The 21,403-nt window shown below is 49.6% G+C and overlaps 2 protein-coding genes across 3 annotated transcripts in view; both read right to left on the bottom strand.

The window, feature by feature from the left end:
• MTURN (maturin, neural progenitor differentiation regulator homolog) overlaps positions 1-21,403 on the bottom strand; it is a 43,056-nt gene that overhangs the window by 15,703 nt on the left and 5,950 nt on the right. Inside the window, exons 2-4 of one of the 2 annotated variants that reach the window (XM_047830458.1) lie at positions 19,941-19,943; positions 13,353-13,570; positions 2,924-3,046 (exon numbers count right to left, since the gene is read on the bottom strand). In XM_047830458.1, coding sequence (XP_047686414.1) covers positions 2,924-3,046; positions 13,353-13,514 — 285 coding nt within the window. In that variant the 5' untranslated portion in view covers positions 13,515-13,570; positions 19,941-19,943. Of the gene's footprint in view, positions 1-2,923; positions 3,047-13,352; positions 13,757-19,940; positions 19,944-21,403 lie in introns of those variants that run through there. The other variant, XM_047830450.1, reaches the window with a different exon arrangement.
• PLEKHA8 (pleckstrin homology domain containing A8) overlaps positions 19,643-21,403 on the bottom strand; it is a 94,691-nt gene continuing 92,930 nt past the window's right edge. Inside the window, exon 15 of the transcript XR_007146351.1 lies at positions 19,643-20,046. The gene's annotated coding sequence lies outside the window, so the exon portion shown is untranslated. The remainder of the gene's footprint in view (positions 20,047-21,403) is intronic.

Here is a 21,403-nt window from a genome sequence, read left to right as displayed (position 1 = left end):
TCAAGGTCACCTCTAGAGTCTGGGCCCTTCATTCCGCCTTTGCTGTGATCACCCCGGTCCAACCCCTTATCCTGTCACCGCATGACAGCAATGGCCTCCTCGCCCGTCCCCCCTGTTCCCACCTGCCCCTTGCAGCCTATTCTCAGCTGGCCAGAGGGGCAGAGGGGGCTTTTCAAAATGCAAAGTCAGGTCCCTCTTGCGCTCAAACTCCTCCAATGGCTCCCCACGACACTGGAGTAAAACCCGAACCCTCTGTGAGCTGCAGACCCCTGAAATTCCTCAGGCTCCTCTCCGACTCCTCCCCACCCTTCCCGCGTGGGCCACACCACCTCCCCCTCTCCTTGTCCCCCGAACACTGATATTCACCCCATCCACCACGGCCTCCCGGCCTTCGTGCTTGCTGTTCTGTCTACCTGGAAAGCTTTCCTCTGGATTTCCTCCTGTTCACACTTCAAGTTTTACTCAAATGTGAACGTCTTTGCAAAGCCTCCCCTGCTCCCCTGATTTAAAAAAAAAAAAAAATCCGAGTACCTCTGACGCTTCTTACCTCCTTTCCCTGACTTACCTACTTTTTCTCCTTGGCACTTATCACTAATACATTATGTGCTGGGCTTCTTTATCTTTCCCCCCACCGCTGCTAGAATATAAGGATAAGATTTTCATCTGTTTGAGTCGAGTGTTAGGAACAGAGCAGTCAGGTACTCAGTAAATATATACTGCACGATTGAGGGCTACATCAGTACTTTTCAGTCACGCGTCTATCCTGAGTGAGCCAAACAGGCTTAGAAAATGAAGAACCAAAAAATGGACTGCCTGGGCAAATGGTACAAATCAGACACAGTGACCGAAGCCACTGAAATTCTAGTTCTTGTAATGGTGGATGAGTGGTTGGGGCCCAACTCTTCCTCAGAGAAAAAAGCTGGAATAAAGACGAAAAATGCCTTCTTAAATACACGGAAGAATGAGAACCTAGAGAGACAAACATAAAAGCTGCTTTTGTCCCGAGGGCATCTGTGGACCTGTAAGAAACAGCTAGCAACTTTACTGCATTCCTGGCCTGCTATAACAGCTAGGGAGGCCGAAGTCAAACCCTGGGTCTTCCAAAGGAGCAGGCTATGACGAACCATCCCCACTTTAAGCTGAGGTCTCAAAGACCTGTTATGGTCAGAATGCCTGTGTCCCTGCAAAGGTCAGGTGTTGAAATCCTAACCCTTGAGGTGACAGATTAGGAGGTGGGGACTTTGGGAGGTGATGAGGTCATGAATGCGGAGCCCTCATGAATGGGATCAGTGCCCTGATAAATAGGCCCTAGAGAGATCTCCCTGTCCTTCCACCATGTGAGGTTACAGCCAAAAGCAGCTGTCTGTCTAGGAAGTGGGCCCTTACCAGACACCAAGTCTGCTGGCACCTTGACCTTGGACTTCCCGGCCTCCACACCTGTGAGAAATACATGTCTGTTGTCTACAAGCCACCCAGGTTCCGGTATTTTGTTACCGCGGTCTACATGGACTCCAACAGCCCTCGAACTGGAAACAACCAGAGTTGCTGGCCTTTCATCACCTGGAGAGTTCCAAGAACTACAAATCTCACATTGCTTGAAGGTGGTCTCATGTGATAGGACCCCCAAGCCCTGGCAGAAACAGATCAAAATCCTCTCTGGAGGAAGGTGCCATCACCTCAGGCCTCAATGTGTTCCTTTTTTTTTTTTCCCCTAACATTTATTTATTGTTCAGAGACAGAGACAGAGCATGAGCAGGGGAGGGGCAGAGAGAGAGGGGGAGACACAGAATCCGAAGCAGGCTCCAGGCTCTGAGCGGTCCGCACAGAGCCCAACGCGGGGCTCGAACCCACGGACCGCGAGATCACGACCTGAGCCGAAGTCGGACGCTCAACCGACTGAGCCACCCAGGCGCCCCAGGCCTCAATGTATTCCTATATACAAGTTTTCAAATATGATAACCAGCACACAGAATCCAACACAAGGAAACCAGATACCAAGAGTGACAGCCAGTTGACCAAAGATGGCCAAACCGACTCACAAGCCTTGAGATGCTGGAATGTCAGACGTGGCCTATGACGCAGCCATGCGATCGGGCCTGCTACGTTCTGGGAACCGAAGGGCAAGCTTGAAAACTGCAGCCGAGGAGTAGACACTATTTTAAAAGAATTGAAAAAAAAAAAAATCCAGAGAAAATACCATGGAAGGTGTAGCATATTCACAGTGGGCTGAGATGCGGAACTCAGAGGACTTGTCATCACAACAGTAATCTGACTTTATCTTCCAATCAAGATAAAGGGAAATAGGTAATCTTCAAAACAGGGGTGAGAATTCACTTCACGTGTTTTCAGCGGGAACAAAACCAAACTGTCAGCTAGCAGGAATAGACAGATTCCTAAATCCTGTGTTGGAGCTCGGGGGAGGAAGCAAGCTCTCTACAAGAGAGTTTATCAGAAGAGAAAAGACCAGAGCCAGTATCCAATGTCCTCCTTCTCCAGCCCTACAGATATGGAGGCACATCCTGTATACAGCCTTCTGGCAGCCCCCCAAATCTAGACCCCCACCACGGACGAGAACCTCCATAGCTTCCACAAATTGTGACCTTAAGTCTACTGGACAAGAGCAGGAATACTCAGAAGTCTCACAGAGGCTCTGTCTGCTTCCCACCCGATCAGAGACTCTTCACTCAAGTGATGCTAGAAATAACCATCATTCCTGCAACCAACAGCTGTGTCACATCCCGTTCCCCCCTCCCTCTCCGCCCTCACCCTCCCTCCCCGAGCTGCTATCTTTAAGCCACAAGGCAGACAAGAGAAAAACAATTAGTCACCCCCAGGCCTTGCCCACTTTCCCCACCACCCGTGTTATTCCCAGCACAATCACTGCAGAAAAGAAGCCGGCTCTGGAAGCCAAGCAGGCACCTACAGGTCTGAAAGACTTGAAGACTTTTTCCAAGACTTCGTGGAGCGTCTTCTTGCCGCAGGAGGAGATGTAGTCCTGTGCTAGCTGCAAGAAGGGCAGGCAGTCCTCGCTCTCACTCCACACGTGCTGCGCGCCCACAGGCGAGGGAGAGGAGAGAACAAAGACACACGGTCGTTATTACACTCGGTGTGAAATACAGACAGCCAAAAAGATTTTTTTTTTTTTTTTTTTGCATTCCATAAATTGGAAGGCCTCTGTTCCGGGGTAAAATTCCCACATTCGTTCTCGATTTGCTCGCATTGAAGGGGACGAGAAAATGCCTACCCTACGGGGAACCTCCATGCTTTCAGTCCATAGTCTCACCTGCTCAATTCGCCATCAGATCCGCTGGGGCGAAGCAAAAAAAGCAGTGGGATCCATATCCACTCCCCCACCCCGGCCCCACCCAACCATTTCCATAGCCCTTCTCGGGGCCGGGTAAGGAGGGTTTTAAAGCAGCAGGGAGGAGAAACCAAGGGTTTGCAGGCTCCTTGGCTTTGCCTTCAGCTGTGGCTGAAGGATTAATTAAGCATAATCTGTAACCATTGACTTGCAATGAAACATTCTTCACCCAGAGCAGCCTGCAGAGTGGGGGTGATGGTAAATTTACTTCAAAATGAAATGAATTTAAAATCAACAACAACAGAATGAAACAAAATGACTTTAAAAGAACACACAGAGGGGCGCCTGGGTGGCTCAGTCAGTTGAGCGTCCCGCTCCGGCTCTGGGCATGATCTCACGGTTCGTGAGTTCGAGCCCCGCGTCAGGCTCTGTGCTGACAGCTCGGAGCCTGGAGCCTGCTTCGAATGCTGTGTCTCCCTCTCTCTCTGCCCCTCCCCTGCTCATGCTCTGTCCCTGTCTCTCTCAAAAATAAACAAACATTAAAAAAAAAAAAATTAGGGGCGCCTGGGTGGCGCAGTTGGTTAAGTGTCCGACTTCAGCCAGGTCACGATCTCGCGGTCCGTGAGTTCGAGCCCCGCGTCGGGCTCTGGGCTGATGGCTCAGAGCCTGGAGCCTGTTTCCAATTCTGTGTCTCCCTCTCTCTCTGCCCCTCCCCCGTTCATGCTCTGTCTCTCTCTGTCCCAAAAATAAATAAACGTTGAAAAAAAAAAATTAAAGGAACACACAGAAAAGCCACCACTCCATCACTGGAAAGCAAAGGCTTTTGGAAAGCTCACCTTCTCTTAGGATGCATTAAGGCGGCATTACTTCACAATGTCAACATGCACCAAGGACCTGGTTTTAGGTTTTACTTTTTCTTAAGGCTAGACACGGTATATTGGTTTTGTTTGTTTGTTTGTTTGTTTTCCCATGTGAGGACACTTGTTTTAGCACCCCTTTAAGACGAGATAAGTCTCTCCCATAAATGTTCAAGGATCTGGAATGAGCCCAAGAAACAGGCTGAGAGATCTGGGGGCAGAAGCCCCCCTGCTCTGCACATCTGAGCTGGGGAGAGGCACTGGGCTACAAGGGTAACATCAGGGTGTCTAACCAAGAGTCACTGTTTAGAGGGGTCCGATCAATGACAGTGCAGAGGCATGGGAGAGAGGAAGACATCCGGAAGTTAAAGCAAGAAGCAGAAACGAGGCAGCAGGAGACAAGATCTATTTGGAGAAATGGTCCACGTCTAGCACACACTGGCTCCCTTCCATTAATATAATGATTAGGGCATCACCCCAGAGAGTTCCATGTCAATCACTCAAGAAACATTTTACCTCCTTCCTTCTCATTGGAGCATTTCTAAGGACTGGACCTATAGACTTAACTGCTCAGATCCAAGAGACTAACTAGACGCTAATGTGCCCTTTCCTCTCCAATTATCTGTGTTTCATAGATGGAAAGGTCCATTTCTGACACATGCTGCTTGAATTCCAGCAGACTTCTAGAGGAGCTTCTGGCTCAACCTAGCCAAGACAACTTCTGGCTTCTCTAACTTTAGAGCACAGCTCAAACATGAGCCCCTATGAATTAGAGACCCTTAAGAGTTGCTGAGCAGCTGAAATGCCATTTATGTAATGGTAGTTTCTTACATTGTATGAAAGGATGAGTACAAAGTGCTTTTATAGCCATTATCGCACTTGATTCTTTTTTTTTCCTTTTTTTTTTTTTTAATTTTTTTTTCAACATTTATTTATTTTTTGGGACAGAGAGAGACAGAGCATGAACGGGGGAGGGGCAGAGAGAGAGGGAGACACAGAATGGGAAACAGGCTCCAGGCTCCGAGCCATCAGCCCAGAGCCCGACGCGGGGCTCGAACTCACGGACCGCGAGATCGTGACCTGAGCTGAAGTCGGACGCTTAACCGACTGCGCCACCCAGGCGCCCCACTTGATTCTTAATCAGTAGGGATTCAGCAAGAACAATAAAGTCCTACTTTAAGGTAAGTTCTGCTCAGCACTATTTTCATACTCACATTTTTAAAAGTTCCAGCATATTTAAAATTCTTATCCAAGTTAAAGATGGGATTAACATCTAGGTGAAGATTAGAAAACAAACGTAAGAAGTTTCTTAAGTCCCTGGCTGGCACGCAGTGGGCGTTCAATAAACGGCGGCTGGGAGTGTCCCCTTTCCCCTTCTGTGTCGGCAGGAGAATGGGGAGGAAGGGGTAGGGCCGGGCTTTCCATGTGCCACAAGTCTAAGGGCCCCCACTGCGCAAATGAGACACCCAGTGTGACCTCACTGAGAACACTCCCCAAAGCAACCTGGGTTACTGTTAATTCCGAAATAGTGTATCTATGAAAACCTTGTATACCGATTTTCTAAAATGCATTTGGACCTTAAATTACAAAGTAAACTAAGGAAAGTGTGATCACTCAAGCAACAGAATCGCACCGTATCCACTACTGCTTGGAAATCAGACAGATTCTTTAAGTGTTTCTAGGGCATTTTTTAACATATAACGTTTATTTATTTTTGAGAGAGCGAGCTTATGTGCTTACGAGTGGGGGAGGGGCAGAGAGAGATGGGGACAGAGGATCTGAAGCTGTCTGGGCTACTAGCACAGAGCCCCATGCGAGGCTCGAACTCATGAACTGTGAGATCATGACCTGAGCTGAAGTCGGACACTTAACTGACTGAGCCACCCAGGCGCCCCTGAGTGTTTCTAGGGCATCTCTAACCTCGTGAGGAGAGTGTTCGTGCCACAATTTTCATGACTCCGCTTTTGGAGCTATTGACTTATGAGTATATTTTGGGGAAGGAAGACCTAACACCTGCCGGAAGAGCCTTCTGTCCAGGCGGCCTAAATTTACTTCTTTTGGCTGTCTAATTCACCCTGGATTCTCAGTCATGCTGGTTTTGGCGGCTTGAACAAGTTTTAACCAAATCTCCGCCCATACGATAACGTGAGGCTGCACGGGGTTTGAAATCGGAGAGACCCACGTGCACATGGGTGCTCAGAGGACATCGTTTATTAAATGCTAATTGGTTCAGACCCATGGTATCTCATAACAAAAAGTATTGTTGTATTTATTGCAACTGTTTCCTTCCACATTTAATCAAGCCAGTTATCAAAGATCCATAAAAAAACAAGTTAAGATGAACTAAAAAATGAGTCCGTAGTTGGGAAAACAACAGGAGGCAAAGTATATAAAACCAAGTGAGATTAGGACAAACAGGGCCAGGTCAACGGACCTGGCCACCTATTGCGGATGGGACACAGTTGTCGCTGTAGCTTACTACAGGCCTGTGCGATCAGGGTCCCACGGCAGTGTCCCCAGATAAAATAGATGTGCTCTTCAGAGCTATCAGGCAACGATGGTAATCTCCCAGGAAGAAGAGAAGGGCCCGTTCTAAAACCAGGAGACAGCAGAGAGACTGGTGGCTGGGCAGACGCTCCTGAAAACAGATTCTGGGGTCTAGTCTTAAACAAAGACAAGTGGATGACTGGAGACCCGGAATCCTGCACCCCAGGGCGTGACCAACAATGACTTCAACTTGGATATTGAACCAAATGGCCACTTTGGCCATGAAAAAAACCATAGCAGGGGTCAGAGAACCTGTGGCTTTGAACAATATAACTCCCTGGCAGATAATGAATCTGGATACAGAATGTACTGACTTTCTAACCGTGTAGTGAGAGCCAGGGTGCCTGTTAGAATAGGAGGAATGCCAAGAGGCTTCCAAAAGAGAGGCCAGCGGTGGTCCTGTGGCTTCAGCCAAGTATCATGACACCCCCCTGCCCGCACCCCCCGACTTATTAAAACACAAGTGTGGGGGCGGGGTGGGGGGGGTGGCACCAAGAACCTGCAGTTCCAGCAAGTTCCAGGTGAAGCTCATACTGCTGGTTCTGAGAACACACTTTGAGAACCAGAACTCTGACTCATCACATTTGGGGATAGAGGGGCAAAGGTGGAAATCCCTGGTGAGAACTTTGATTTTAAAACAAGCCATCCGTGGCCCTTCTTTCTGTCATTAAGTTGGACCAGACGTTATCATCAAAGCTTGTCCAGAGTAAGACAATACAACCAGGCCATCTGCACAAAGGGGACCAAGCACCTTCTGTGTTCTATAGTGTAGATGAGAATATCCAGCTCATCCAAAAATGGTATCCGATCACTTCGGCAATTCAATCCGACAGGTATCTTTTGGGGCACAGACTGTCCTCCTATTGTTCTAACACCTGGGGACATGGCATGTGGCTTCCTGGGGCTGCGGCACAGTGGGGGATCCCGGGGGGGGGCGGGCAAAGAACGCACCTGTTTCTCCTCCCTGGACTCAGTTATCTGAGTCAAAGGGCCATTTGAGGGCCGAAGGGCCTCACTCTTGCTGCGTGGGTTTTCCGCCATCATTAGGACCAGGGAGTCCATTCTGAGTTGGGGTGTCCTAACCCAAAACTCCACGCTGTCCATCGAAGAGATGGTGGGAGAGAGGAGGTACAAGCTGTCTCATGCCCCCGATAGGATTCTGCCCAGGGTAGGAAGAGTGCGCGGCCAGGCCTACGACCTGCTCCGTGTGCCAAGCACTGAGATGTGTCGCTGGGGAGGAAACTGAGGCTCAGAGAGGTTAAGCAACGTGTCTGTGGTCACGTGGGGAGCAAGGGGCAAAGCCAAGACGTCAACAGCAGTGTGCGCGCCTTCAACCTGAGCCTCAGCTCCCTCCTTTGTAAGTCACAGAAAATACCACTCCTCACAGGGTAGTCATAAAGATGACAGGAGATCCCCCTTAGACTGCCTCTCATTTAGCAGGAGTCCACAGTGTTTATTCCCATCTGTTTAAACTCATGGGAGCGTGACTTTACCCTCCTCGGGATTACCGCTCCGTGAATATACTAAGGACATGCATACTTTTTCCCTGAAAAAAAAAAAAAAAATCCCTCTATGTGAATAATGCACAGCCACTGTGGAAGGCTTTACAGTTGGTTACCACTCTTCCTCATTGGCTCCTCACAATAATGTCATACACATAGGATTATCCCCATTTGACACAGGAGGAAACGAAGGGTGAGTCTAACTTAGACATGAAGGTGCTTTTTTCCCCCCTTATGAAATGATGCAATCTCATTTAGAAAAGTTATATTTTTTTGCTCCAAAGTGAAAAGGTTGTTCTTTGGTCACACAGGTAAGGAGAGGGACAGGCCCAGGACAAAAATCAGGGAGGAATATATATAAATAACAAGCATAGACATACGTATAAAGTTAAATCTCGTGGTCCTTCTATAAATAAAGCTTCTCTTCTTTAATAGAATGACAACCGCTGTCTTTGTTTTTATACTGAGGAGAGATTAAACTATACAAAATTTTAAATCCAAACATGTTTTTGATGGGTTGGCAGAAAAAAAAAAAAAACAGGACAATAAGGCAGCTCATCCCTTCTCCAGGCACCGGGGAGGGGCAGGGCTGTGCTCTTTGTTTAGAGTTCTTGCTCCTGGCCTAGGACAAGGGGGGAGAGCCGCTGGGGCTGCCAGGGCCAGGAGAGAGTGCACACACGTCTCTCTGTCCGGCTGCTATGTGAGCGGCTGCCAACACCCCACTCCTCGAACCTGACGAAGCCCTCAGGTCCTTCTGGGTTGGCAGAAGGTAGCACACCACGCTCTCGGCCCCCTCCCTGTCACACCTGTAGAGCCAGGCAGGGTTGGCTCTGTCCCTGAAGGCTCAACACAGAGGGCAAAGGCAGCTGCATTTTATCCCAGGATCTGACCTTGTGTGCTGTCCACAGAGAGAAGCCTGAATCAGGGCAGCAGTTTGGAAAGGGACAGTGTGAACAGAATGGCCTGTGAGCTGAGAAGAGGGAACAGTGCACAAGGGACCCAGGAGCTGCCAAAGTGGAGGGAAAACAAAAGGAAGTCCTTGTTCCCAAGGCCTCTGGAGATCCTGGCTTGATACTGCCTGTGGGACATGCCTCATGGTGCAAATGACAAGCCTCTGGACTTGAGCTTCAGTCCTGCTTGTCGCTTCTTAGTGCTATAGTCCTGGACGGATTCCTTAAACGGAGCCTCGGTTTCCCAGCCTATAAAATGGGGATAATACCTAAGTCAGAGACTTTTTGTGAGGCCCAATAGGAAGCTGCCCTTGAACCCACAGTCTGAATGTCACTCCTGGGATGCTGTATCTTCAGGACAGGGCTGTGGATTCAAGTTGCTCTACCATTTATTAGTTATTATTCAGTGGAAAAGTTAGTACACCTTGCTGGGTATCAGTTTCTCCATCTGCAAGATGGAGAAAATTACAGCGAGGGCCTCGTGAAATTACCAAGATTAACTAAGTACACACACACAAAGTACACAGAACTGTGTCTGCTATATAGTAAATTACACACGTGGCAGTTACTGTTCTTTGAAGCTGTCGTTCTTGAAGTTTAACACCTGTCTTCTTCAATATCATTCACTCATTCATTCTTACGAACGTGGACTGAGCACCTGCCACATAACCGACGCTGCTCCAAGTTCTGGGACACAGTGCTAAAGACAGAAAATGCCACTGCTCTTCTGAAGCTTATTTTCTCCCTCCTCATGGGGGGCGGGCAGAAAATACACAAGAGGGTATCAAGTACTAATGAATGCTACGATTTGAATAAAAGAGGGTGAGGTGAAGGAAAGTGTGGCCAGGAAGTCGTCTCTCAGGCCTGAACAGCATAAAGGAGCTACCCACGTAAAGAGGTGGGGGCAGAATGTTCTAGGCAGAGGGGACAGCAAATGCAAAGGCCCTGAGGCAGAAATGAGCTTGGCATGTCTGAGGACCAGAAAAGCCACTGTGGCAGGAACACGGTCATCAAGGAGGAAGAGTGGTCCAAGAGGAGGTCAGAGGGGTGGCAGAAGACACATCACGTAGGCACTTGAAGCCAGGGCAAGGCTCAAGTTTTACCGTGAAAGTTATAGGAAGTCAGTTTAGGTGAGGTGGGGAGTCATAGATCATGACCTGGATTATATTTGAAATCCAGAGTGATTGCTGTGTGGAGACTGCCAAAGAGGTATTAATATCACCACCCCTATTTTAGGCACTGGGAAGGTACTAATGTTATCATCCCTCATTTCCAGATGTGGAAATCATGGCATAGAGGGATTAAATAACTTTCCCCAATGCACACAGTTAGACATGGGGGGCTGGGGTGCGAACCCAAGTAGCCTGACCCGAGACCTTTGCACCCCTGACCACTATGCTACACTGCTTCTCAGATGGGTACAATGGCCCCAGGAAAGTGAGGGCAGACATCCTATTCTAGGAGGCCCTGGCCTGGTGAGCAAAGTGAGCCCTCAATAAATGTTTGATGAATGAACGAATGAATGAATCGTGTGAAAACACTTGTAAATTGAGAAATGCTATGTAAATATTCTTAATGTTAATCTTTTGGATTAGAGGAGTTCCATTTATCTCAAATTTCTTCTAATGCTTATCAGATTTTCCTGGGAAAAGGAAAAGGACAGAGGTAGGACATTGAGTTTATGCCTCAGTCCCTTTAACTAGGGGCAAACAGCAGCTTGACCAACCTGGTCTGGGGCAAATGTGAGGAGAGATCTGGGCTAAGAAAAATCTGGTGGTTGGCACCCTGTCTGTTATGGCCTCCAGAAACTTTACGAATGTTCCAGTATTGAGGTGCCTGGGTGGCTCAGTCAGTTAAGCATCCAATTCTTTTCTGCTCAGGTCATGATCTCACAGTCATGAGATTGAGCCCGGAGTCAGGCTCGGTGCTGGGCACGGAGCTGGTTTGAGGTTCTCTCTCTCCTTCCTCCTCTGCCCCTCCCCCACTTGCACACCACATATTCTCTCTCTCCTCCACCCCGCAAAAAAGAAAAAAAAATGTTCCAGTCTACCCAAGGTATTACTTTTTCCTATCTTCTTTCTTATCTATTTCATTTAATTATGAAGAAGCAAATGAAGATGTTCAAGCATTTTACTCATACAGGTGAGAAAACATTTAAAATATATTATGAGTGGCCTTGAGAAAGGTGTGATATGCATAATGTTTTGCGATGATGGTTCTCTTTGGAGTAATTTCTTTGGGTAGGTCTACTGCAGTTCCAGCAGGAAGGCCATGTGGAACTCTCCCCTATAAAATCCAGAACCTTGAGTGATTCTTGCTCTGTCTCACACAGTAAGGGGGGCGGGGGGGGGGGGGGGGGGGGGAGACCACTGGCAGACTAGGCTTAGAAGGAACTCCTAATCAAACCCTAACACGGTAGCTAGTTGGTCACTGGTGCCCTTTCCAGCGTATCCCTGGGGCTTTCTCACACGTTCGCAACGGAGTAAATCCCTTTTGAATGATCTCCCATTTTTCTCAATAACATAAGTAACACTTTTTTTTAACTACAGTTAACCGTGTTCTTGCCTATATTTATAGCTTACTTGTTCTTCACAAGTAACGGTGACGCAGGTGTTCGGATGAACCTCATGTTACAGGCGAGAAAACTGAGGCTTTAAAAAAAAGAGACAAGCTCTAAACTCTGGGGAAGCCCAGATCTTAGGAGATGGTTACGTGTTTCATCTGTCGGATCATCACCCGGGTGCTGGTATCATGCCCATTGTTTTGATGTGTACACTGGGCTGGGGGGAAGGCATCTGACCGGTCACACAGGCAGGGAACTCAAATCTGACTGTCACCCAAGGCCATCTCTCTTCTAGTGTCGCACTTTTGGGGCCCAGGTGGCTTCTCGTCCCGCGGGGTTGGGTGCCGGTGGTGGGAAGGGCGTGTCTTACTGTCATGTCGTACACAAGCCCTCACCTCTCTGGGGGCCGAGGAAGGCGGTCTCGCTGTCTCTCTAACTCCTTCGCGAACTTCCCGTGGGTGGCAGGGGCGAGAGGCCGCCGGGGCCTGGGCCCCGCTTTGTCTCACCCCACCTGAGGAGCCGGCGCCAGGCCGCGCCTCGGCGCCGCCCCACCTCGGTCCGCAGGGGCGGCAGCAGCGCCAGCTCTAGGCTCCAGCCGGCGACCACACAGTAACCCGAGCCCACGGCCGCCTCCATCTTACATTTGGGGACCATTATTTTTTTCCCCGTCCTTACAAACCGTTAAAGGAGCGCCATCCTCGCCCGTTCCCCGCACCTCCCACCCCAACTCCTCTGCCCGCCTCATCCCCTTCCTAAACTGCCAGCGCCAAGATCCCAAGTGGGCGCAGGATACAAAGTCGAAGATCTGGACATCACAGTTCCAGGTCCCGGTCCCTGCTAGCACAGGACCCGAGTGGGGTGGGGGAGGGGGGATTCCTCCCGTCTGGCAAAACCGGGGGCCTTCGCCGGGGCCGCAGCCGCCGCCTCCGCCGGACGGAACCAGCTCGGGCCCCGCACACCTCGCTGGAAGCTCACAGAGGAGCAATGGACGCACAGGAGGAGAGGGGGATAGGCGTGCCCGCGAGCGTGTGTGTGTGTGCGTGTGTGTGTGTGTGTGCCCGCGCGCGCGCACGCGCGTGTGCGTTTTCTAAGATCCGAGGTGTAATTCCGCAAAGAAGGTCCTGGAGATGGGGCATCGCTAGTGTGGACAGAGGCTTTGTGTCCAAACCCGCGGCGCAGAGGATAGCACGGGGGCGGGGGAATCTCCCGGGCGGGGACGACTGGAGGAGTTGCGTCTGCGCATCGGGAGGGGGACGGGATTCCTCGCCCCGACGGGACGCCCGGCCGTAGGAAGCTCGGGACTCCGGGCCCTGCGGGACGGTCCGTGCTCCCCGGCCCGGGCGGGCGAGCGGCGGGGACCCTCGCCAGAAGCTCCCAGCCGAGCACAGCGCGCGGGCCGCAGGGTCGCGTCCTCGAAACAGCCCGCCCCAGCCCGGCTTCCCGGTCCTAAGGGCGCCCCTGCCCGCCGCTCCCCGCCCCTCCGCCCCCGCCAACGCTGACACCGCCGAGCCGGGCGGGTTACGCCCCCACCCCGCGCCCACAGCCTCCCGGGCGTGCGGGAGCTCGGGCGCAGGGAGGCGGCCGCGCGTCCACTCCCGCGCGCTGCAGCCGTCCCTCCCCCCCGGCACTCACAAAATTGTCCCCGCAGCCGTTGTCCGGACACAGCACGTAGAAGGAGACGCCGGGGTCGGCGTAGAAATCCATCCTGCGCTCGGTCTCTTCGGTGGCGATGAGCTCGAAGGGCGTGTTGGAGCACCATTTCTCCGCAACGTCAGCCAGCTGCTGGAAATCCATCCTGGCCCGCCGCGCCCGCCGCTCGCTCAGCCTCCTCGCGCGCCGCCCGCCTCCCGCTCCCTCCGCCGCCCGCCCGCCCTCCTCTCTCCTCGGGCGCCCTCCTCCCGGGCGGGCAGCGCGCGGCTCCGCGGGCTCTCGGGCAGGCGGCGGGGCCGGGCGGCGCGGCTCCCTCCGGTCCCGGGGCTCCTCCCGGCGGGGACTGTTTACATGCTGTGTGTACGGGGTGGGCGGCGGCCTGGACGGCGCGCCGCCGCGCCCGGCTCCGCCCCGCCCCGCCTCCCTGCCCGCCCCTCTCGGCCGGCGCGGCTTGCGGCGGGCGGGGCGGGGCGGGGCGGACTCCTCGGTACGCCCCCACCACTTTTTTTTCCTTTTTCTTTTTTTTACAAGCCAACGCGGAGCATCCCGGAGTCCTCCGGAGCCCGGCACCGCCCCCTACCCGTGACGTCATGCGCCCCAGCCAACCAGCGGAGTCTGACGCCAGCCCGGTGACGTCACAGCGCGGGCCCGAAATCCGCGGCTCGGCCGTGTACAGTGAAGTGGGGAGGGCTTGTAGTCCCCGCCTGCGTTTATCCGGAGTTGGAAGGCCTTGTCGGGAAAAGTATTTTCCCGAAAGCGGTTTAAGCGCAGAGGACGCCCACAGAATTGCAGAGAACTTGTACCTTGTCTGAGGCTAGCGATGGAGGAGATGAGAGAATCCAAGGGAAACGGAGCTTTTCTTGTTCAGAAATCCAAGCTCTGTCCCCTTATTGATGTAAGGAGAAAAAAAAAAATGTTTGTCCTAAATACATTTACCAGACACTGCTATGAGTATCCATTTGATAGGAAGAGGACAGGTTTTGGGTGGGGTTTTTTTGTTTTTTTTTGTTTTTTTTTTCTTTTGCGTTCACATAAAGCTGAGTATTTCTTAGAAATAAGCCTCATAAGACTAGCTTGAATATTATGCAGCCTCAATTCATATTGCATAACATAAAATGACCAACTACTAGTTTGGAGAGGAGAAAGTACGTTTTAAAACAAGCGTACGCAGCCCAACAATTGCACCTGTTGAATGCTCACTGACTGCCAGGAATGGGGCAGGCATTGCTGGATTGCAAAAAATGCGTCAGAAGGGCCCTCGCCCAGAGGAATTGAATGACGACTAGCAGAGACACGTTGAATAGCATTCATTCTACAAATGTTCAATCAGCTTTTGTCTTTAAAGTTGGTCCTCTGAACCAGACACAGTGCTAGCCCTAGGGATATAAATAAGAATAATGTGTTGTTCCACCCTCAAGAAGGGCTGGCAGACCAGCTAAGGGAAGCTCATGACACCATCATCCCTCTGAATACAGCCTTACCCAACAGAATAAGTGTGATTCTGGAAAATTGTTCTCTGGCATAGTTCTGGGATAGGGATTCTTTTTCCCTTGACTTCCCTTACTGAATCAGCGCTGTATTCCCATACAGAAAGTAGAAACTCCACTTAATCTTTCGGTAAGGGAAGAGGTCAGGATGGTGATCGGCCCAAAGGCATCCCGGGCACTGATCTTTTTCCTGATGGGAGTTGTCTTCACCTTGAAGTTAATGCTCCTGTGTAACAACCTCCTGACTTCAGAATTTCCCAATTCCTTTAAAACATTTTGGTTTAGTGACCTTTGATGGAGCATCTATTGGGTACCAGACACACAAGGCCCAGTTTTTGCCCTCAAGGAATTTGCAGACTGTAAACTAGGCAGGCGATTCCCAAGCTCCATGCCAACTTCGTATACTCACACTCACACCTTCTCCCGGTGATTCAAACACTAATGTGAGGGATTTTACAGATGTAATTAAGATTTCCACTCAGTTGACCTTAAGATAGGGAGATTGCCCTTTGCTGGACCTGGTTTAATCAGGTGACACTTTAAAAAGGACTAGGCTTTTCCCAGAGAGAGAGTCAAAGCATGAGATAGATTCATCATCAGGGAGATTCTCCACTAAATGACCTTGGAGATGGAAGGGGCCATCTGGCAAGGACCACACAGCGGAGTCTAGGAGCTGAGAGCAACTCCCGGCCAGCAGACAGAAAGGAAATGAGACTTCAGTCTGAACTGAATTCTGCCCATGTCCTCCATGAGTTTGAAGGCGGGTTTTCTGCAGAGCTCCAGGCGAGAAGTAGGCCCTGACCGACGCCATGATGGCAGCCTTGAAAGACCCTGAACAGAGAACTCAGTTAAGTAGTGGCTGTGCAGGAACTTCTCATTTATAAAACTGGGAGCTAATAAATGGGTGTTTTCTTAAGTTGCTAAGTTTGTTTTAGTCTGCTGTGTAGCAGTAGAAAACTAATATACAAGACAATGGAGGAGACACGCATATGAATAAAAACATTCAGTATGCTCTTGTAAATGTTACAAAATGTTGCTTTCTTTCTTTCTTTCTTTCTTTCTTTCTTTCTTTCTTTTTAATATGGGAAGCTCAAGATAGAGCAAACTTCTGGTTCTACCATTTAAAACATTATATGCATTAGTGTGGAAGTTCCAAAAATGAAAAGCTTCCTTAAATTTGAGACTAAACTATATAAAATACGTAGCTTTTCTTGGAAAGCAGGGAGTTTAGAAAATACATGTGTTTTTAAATCCATCTATGAAGTCGGCTCTAAGTGACGGATGACCATAGTTACAAACATATTTATGTAACAAATACTTTTTGTCAGAAGATGAAAAATTCTCACTATGAAAAGTAGAACAGTATTAATGAATTGAATACTGTTGGTTTCCTTAGAAAGACATTGAGTTGGGGTGCCTGGCTGTCTTAGTCAGTAGAGCATGTGACTCTCTATCTTAGGGTCATGAGTTTGAGCCCCACATTAAGTGTAGAGATTATTTTAAAAAGGAAAGGAGGAAGGAAGGAAGGAAGCAGGGAAGGAAGGCAGGCATTGAGTTAAAAAGTAGAAACTTTGGAATTCTGGGTTGATTCCCACCTCTGGGATTTTAAGTTTTATGGACATTTGCAACTTACTTACCTGCCTAGAGCCTCAATGTTCTCTCCTGAAAAATGGGGACAACAGTGAGACGAATTATGTAAAGTCCTTGTCCCAGAACTTGGTACACAGTATATGCCATGATCACTCTTAATCTGCTTCTGGGAGATGATTTGTAGGAAGATCAGCAGATGAATTTTAAAAGTAAAATTCAGGAGTGACATGAGGGTGGGAGGCTGGTTAGTACTGGTCACAGATGAAGGAAAACCTCATTTTTCCCAAGCACTTAGAGCAGAGTTTCTCAATAGCAGCACTATTGATATTGGGATCTGGGTAATTCTCTCTTGTGGGGAGTTGGCCGTGAGTGTCTAGGGTGTTTAGCAATATCACTGGCCTCTACCCCACTAGATGCCAGCAGCCTCCAGCCCCCACCCCCCACCCCTGCCCAAGTCCCCCCAGCCTGTGACAAACAAAATTGTCTCCAGATGTCACCAAATGTTCCCTGGAGAGCAAGCCTGCCCCTTTTTGAGAACTACAGATCTAGAGAGAAAAATCTTCCACAAGTTCTGTTTCGGCCATTCTTATTAACTAATGGAAGGGGTATGCCAATAATGCAATGGAAATTAATTCTGGAAAGTACGTCTACACAACTCACTCGAACCTTGGCTTTCCTAATGCAACTGGGAAGGTCAGTTGCTTAGACAGAAAGATAATACATCACTCTGCCTCTCTCCCATTTAGACAGAGTCCGGTGAGGCATCCTGTGTAGGGCTGTGTTCAGGCTCCACATACAGGACAGTGGTCTTTCCAGTACTGCAGCCAGGTCTTTTGTGGAGCCTGAGGGTGAAGAAACATTAGGGCCTCCTGAAGCCCCTTTCTTGTTCTGCCCCTGGAAGCAGAAAGAAAGTGAAAACATCTCCATTGGTGGGCAGAGAGTTGTGTAGTCTTTGTTGTGTGTAGAGAAATGTCTCTCTCTCTCTTTTAAAAAAAAATTTTTTTTATGTTTATTTTTTAGAGAGAGAGAGAGAGAGCAGGGGGAGGGCAGAGAGAGAGAGGGAGACACAGAATCCGGAGCAGGCTCCAGGCTCTGAGCTGTCAATACAGAGCTGGACGTGGGGCTCGAACCCACGAAACAGTGAGATCATGACCTGAGCCGAAGTCAGATGCCCAGCCGACTGAGCCACTCAGGCACCCCTGTTTCTCTTTTTTATACGAATCTAGACTTGGATCTCTCTGAACCACTGTTTGTCTTTGGGAGACGTGCGTTGGTGACAAGAGAAGGTGTATTCAAAAAAAAATTTTTTTTTCAACGTTTATTTATTTTGGGGACAGAGAGAGACAGAGCATGAACGGGGGAGGGGCAGAGAGAGAGGGAGACACAGAATCGGAAACAGGCTCCAGGCTCTGAGCCGTCAGCCCAGAGCCCGACGCGGGGCTCGAACTCACGGGCCGCGAGATCGTGACCTGGCTGAAGTCGGACGCCTAACCGACTGCGCCACCCAGGTGCCCCAAGAGAAGGCGTATTCAAACCCCATGGTGGCTAGGACGTCTCAGGAGCCCAATTTGGAACTGCTGAGCACAACCAAGATTCTCCTGCTCAAACCGACTCTTCCACAACCCCCCACCCCCACCCCATTCTAAGCCCTCTGTGGCTTTTAGGAGTAAGACTGACACTAACACGTAATTTTACCTTTTAGTTACTCCCCCATTGTAAGTCCATTCAAGGAGCCCTCCCCTCTGGCAAATCTGCTTCAGATTCTGTGGTTATGTGGTAGGAGTCAGGCAGAAAGGGGAGTGAGTAGGGCTGGTTCCACATTCACCCTTTGAGCCCATGGCAGTCACATGGTATCTCGAGGCACAGTAGACCCCGAGGTCCAGGAGGTGGTGACTGGTAGAGAAGTGTGTGATATGTCACAGCGGTGATGGCAGAGGTAAACAGAGCCCGGGATCTGGAGAAGCAACACCCAAGAGGGCAACATGGGAGGGATGAGCGCTACCCCCTCTCCTTCCCAAGACACTTAAGAAAGGGGACACCTTGGGGTGCCTGGGTGGCTCAGTCGGTTAAGTGTCTGACTTCGGCTCAGGTCATGATCTCGCGGTCCATGAGTTCGAGCCCCGCGTCGGGCTCTGGGCTGACAGCTCAGAGCCTGGAGCCCGCTTCGGATTCTGTGTCTCCCTCTCTCTCCGTCCCTCCCCCATCATGCTCTGTCTCTCTCTCTCTGTGTCAAAAATAAATAAACATTTAAAAAAATTAAAAAAGAAATTAATTAAAATAAAGTTTGAGGAAGCTCTGGGTTACAGAGTTTGGGTGCATTTGTCTTCAAAACATGTCTATCTGATCCAACGCACCTGAAATATTTTCCTTTCATATACATCAAAGAAACCGAAATAGTTTGAGGTTATTTTAAGTTCTTTATTCAAACACTTCAAAATTCTATATGGTTCAATCATTCCCCTCCTTGCCCTGACTTTCATCTAAAATAGTTTCTCATAGGGGCACCTGGGTGGCTCAGTTGGTTAGGCGTCTGACTTCAGCTCGGGTCATGATTTCATGATCTGTGAGTTCGAGCCCCACATCGGGCTCTGTGCCGACAGCTCAGAACCTGGAGCCTGCTTCGGATTCTGTGTCCCTCTCTCTCTGCCCCTCTCACACTCATGCTCTGTCTCTTTCTCTCAAAAATAAATAAACATTAAAAAAAAATCAAAAAAAATAAAATAGTTTCTCATACTTTCTATTTCTTCTTTTTTTTAATGTTTCTATTTATTTTTAAAAGAGAGAGAGACGGGGCGCCTGGGTGGCTCAGTCGGTCGAGCATCCGACTTCGGCCCAGGTCATGATCTCACAGTTTGTGAGTTCAAGCCCCGCATCGGGCTTTGTGCTGACAGCTCAGAGCCTGGAGCCTGCTTCAGATTCTGTGTCTCCCTCTCTCTGCCCCTCCCCTGCTCATGCTCTGTCTCAAAAATAAATAAACATTAAAAAAAATTAAAAAGAGAGAGAGAGAGAGAGAGAGAGAGAGACGGAGCATGAGTGGGGGAGGGCTCGTGCATGAGCACAAGCCACCCAGGCACACCTCATACTCCCTATTTCTAAGTAAAACACATACAACTTCCTTTCAGCAACATCTCACTGGTGCTGTTGAGAGAGAAACACACAGACTTTAAGGTGGCAAAATGGCATTTTCCTCTTTTCCATTTCTGATCAAGGTTATAGTTCTGCCTCTATTTTATTTGTCTGTTGAGGCTTGTTAGGACCCCGTTGAAGTGGCTCATCCTCTAGAGAGGGGTCCTGAGAGCGTTGCTCCAGAACTCCTACAAGGGTGTGGATTCCCTCTGGGAAGGGGCGTGTATCCAGGTAATTTGCTAAACCAGAAGCCGCTGTCATGCTAGCAGCAGACGGATCTCTTATGAGATACAATGATCCATGACCCATGATCGGGATGACATCACAGAGTGTGCTGTGTCCCAGCCTTGCCTGGGAGAGCGTGCACGTCCTCAGTTACAATGCCAGGAAAGTAGCTGTTAGATCACAGCCAAGATTCGTGATGCGGTGGAAAGGTTTGGGCGATTTCACTTCCTCAGACACCGCTATTTCATCTGTAAAATGAATGTGGAATAGATGAGTCCACCTCTGAATATCTATAACCGTGTTTCATTAATTCAGAGAGAGTCAAGGTCTGTTCTTTTGTTTGGGGGCTCAAAACCAGGTGGAGAAGTGGGTTTTAGCAGTCTTAGTCAATGGTCTTCTGTTCATCAATAACAGAAGCTCATTCACGCTAGCTTAGGCAAACGAATAAAATGGCAGGAGAATGTTTGTAAAAATCCCGAGTATCTCACAGAACCCAAGGGCAAGAGTAGAGCTCATGATAACCAGGAACTGGAAAACTAATTTCTCTCTCCCTTCTTCCCTCCTCCCTCCTCCTCCCTCCTTCTCCTTCTGTCTGCCTTCTCCCTTCCCTCCTCCTCCCTCCCTCTCCCTCTTCCCTTCCCCCTCCCTGCCTCCACCTCATTCTCTCTCTCTGGCCAGATGGCTTTCCCCCTCTGACTTTGCACATCTGTTCCCTTCTCTTTAAGTGTCCACTTTCTCTCTAGTTAGATGTGGATGAGAATGGCTTTCCATGATGGCAGCCTCTGCTCATCATTTTCCATAACCCCCATTTCACCTGGAAGGGAGTCATTCATTCATCTCTGAATGCCAACTCCAATCTGATTGCTTCACCTCAGGTCAGGTGTCCATTCACGGCCAGCAACACAGGGTCATCAATTACAAGCGGAGCTGGCACATGAAGATGGAGATACCCTCAATGAAAGGTGGTTATTGAGCTGGCCAGATACCCCCCAAATGATCTATTTCAACGGTCAGGGTAATTTTTCTATACAGACAAGTGCAAGGAACAACCACTGTAAGAAAGAACTTGACAAGAATAACAAGTATCGGCAAAGACGCGGAGAGAAGGGACGGGCACTTTTGGTGGGAATGTAAATTGGTGCCGCCACCGCGGAAAGCAGTATGGAGGTTCCTTAAAAAATGAAAGATTGGGGGCGCCTGGGTGGCGCAGTCGGTTAAGCGTCCGACTTCAGCCAGGTCACGATCTCGCGGTCCATGAGTTCGAGCCCCGCGTCGGGCTCTGGGCTGATGGCTCAGAGCCTGGAGCCTGTTTCCGATCCTGTGTCTCCCTCTCTCTCTGCCCCTCCCCCGTTCATGCTCTGTCTCTCTCTGTCCCAAAAATAAATAAACGTTGAAAAAAAAAAAATGAAAGATGGAACCACCGTATGATCCAGCAATTCCACTTCGGGCTATTTATTGGAAAGGAAAAAGCCCCACTAACTTGAAAAGCTTCTGCACCTCCGCGTTCTTTGCAACATTATTTATAATAGCCAAGACATGAAAGGAACCTACGTGTCCCCTGACGGATGAATAGACAAAGAAGACATGGTATGTTATTCAGCCACA

The sequence above is a fragment of the Prionailurus viverrinus genome, chromosome A2 (genome assembly GCF_022837055.1).
Source record: "Prionailurus viverrinus isolate Anna chromosome A2, UM_Priviv_1.0, whole genome shotgun sequence".
Classification (NCBI taxonomy): Eukaryota; Metazoa; Chordata; class Mammalia; order Carnivora; family Felidae; genus Prionailurus; species Prionailurus viverrinus.
Note: the sequence above shows the minus strand (reverse complement) of the source record. Positions and strands in the feature narration are given on the sequence as shown.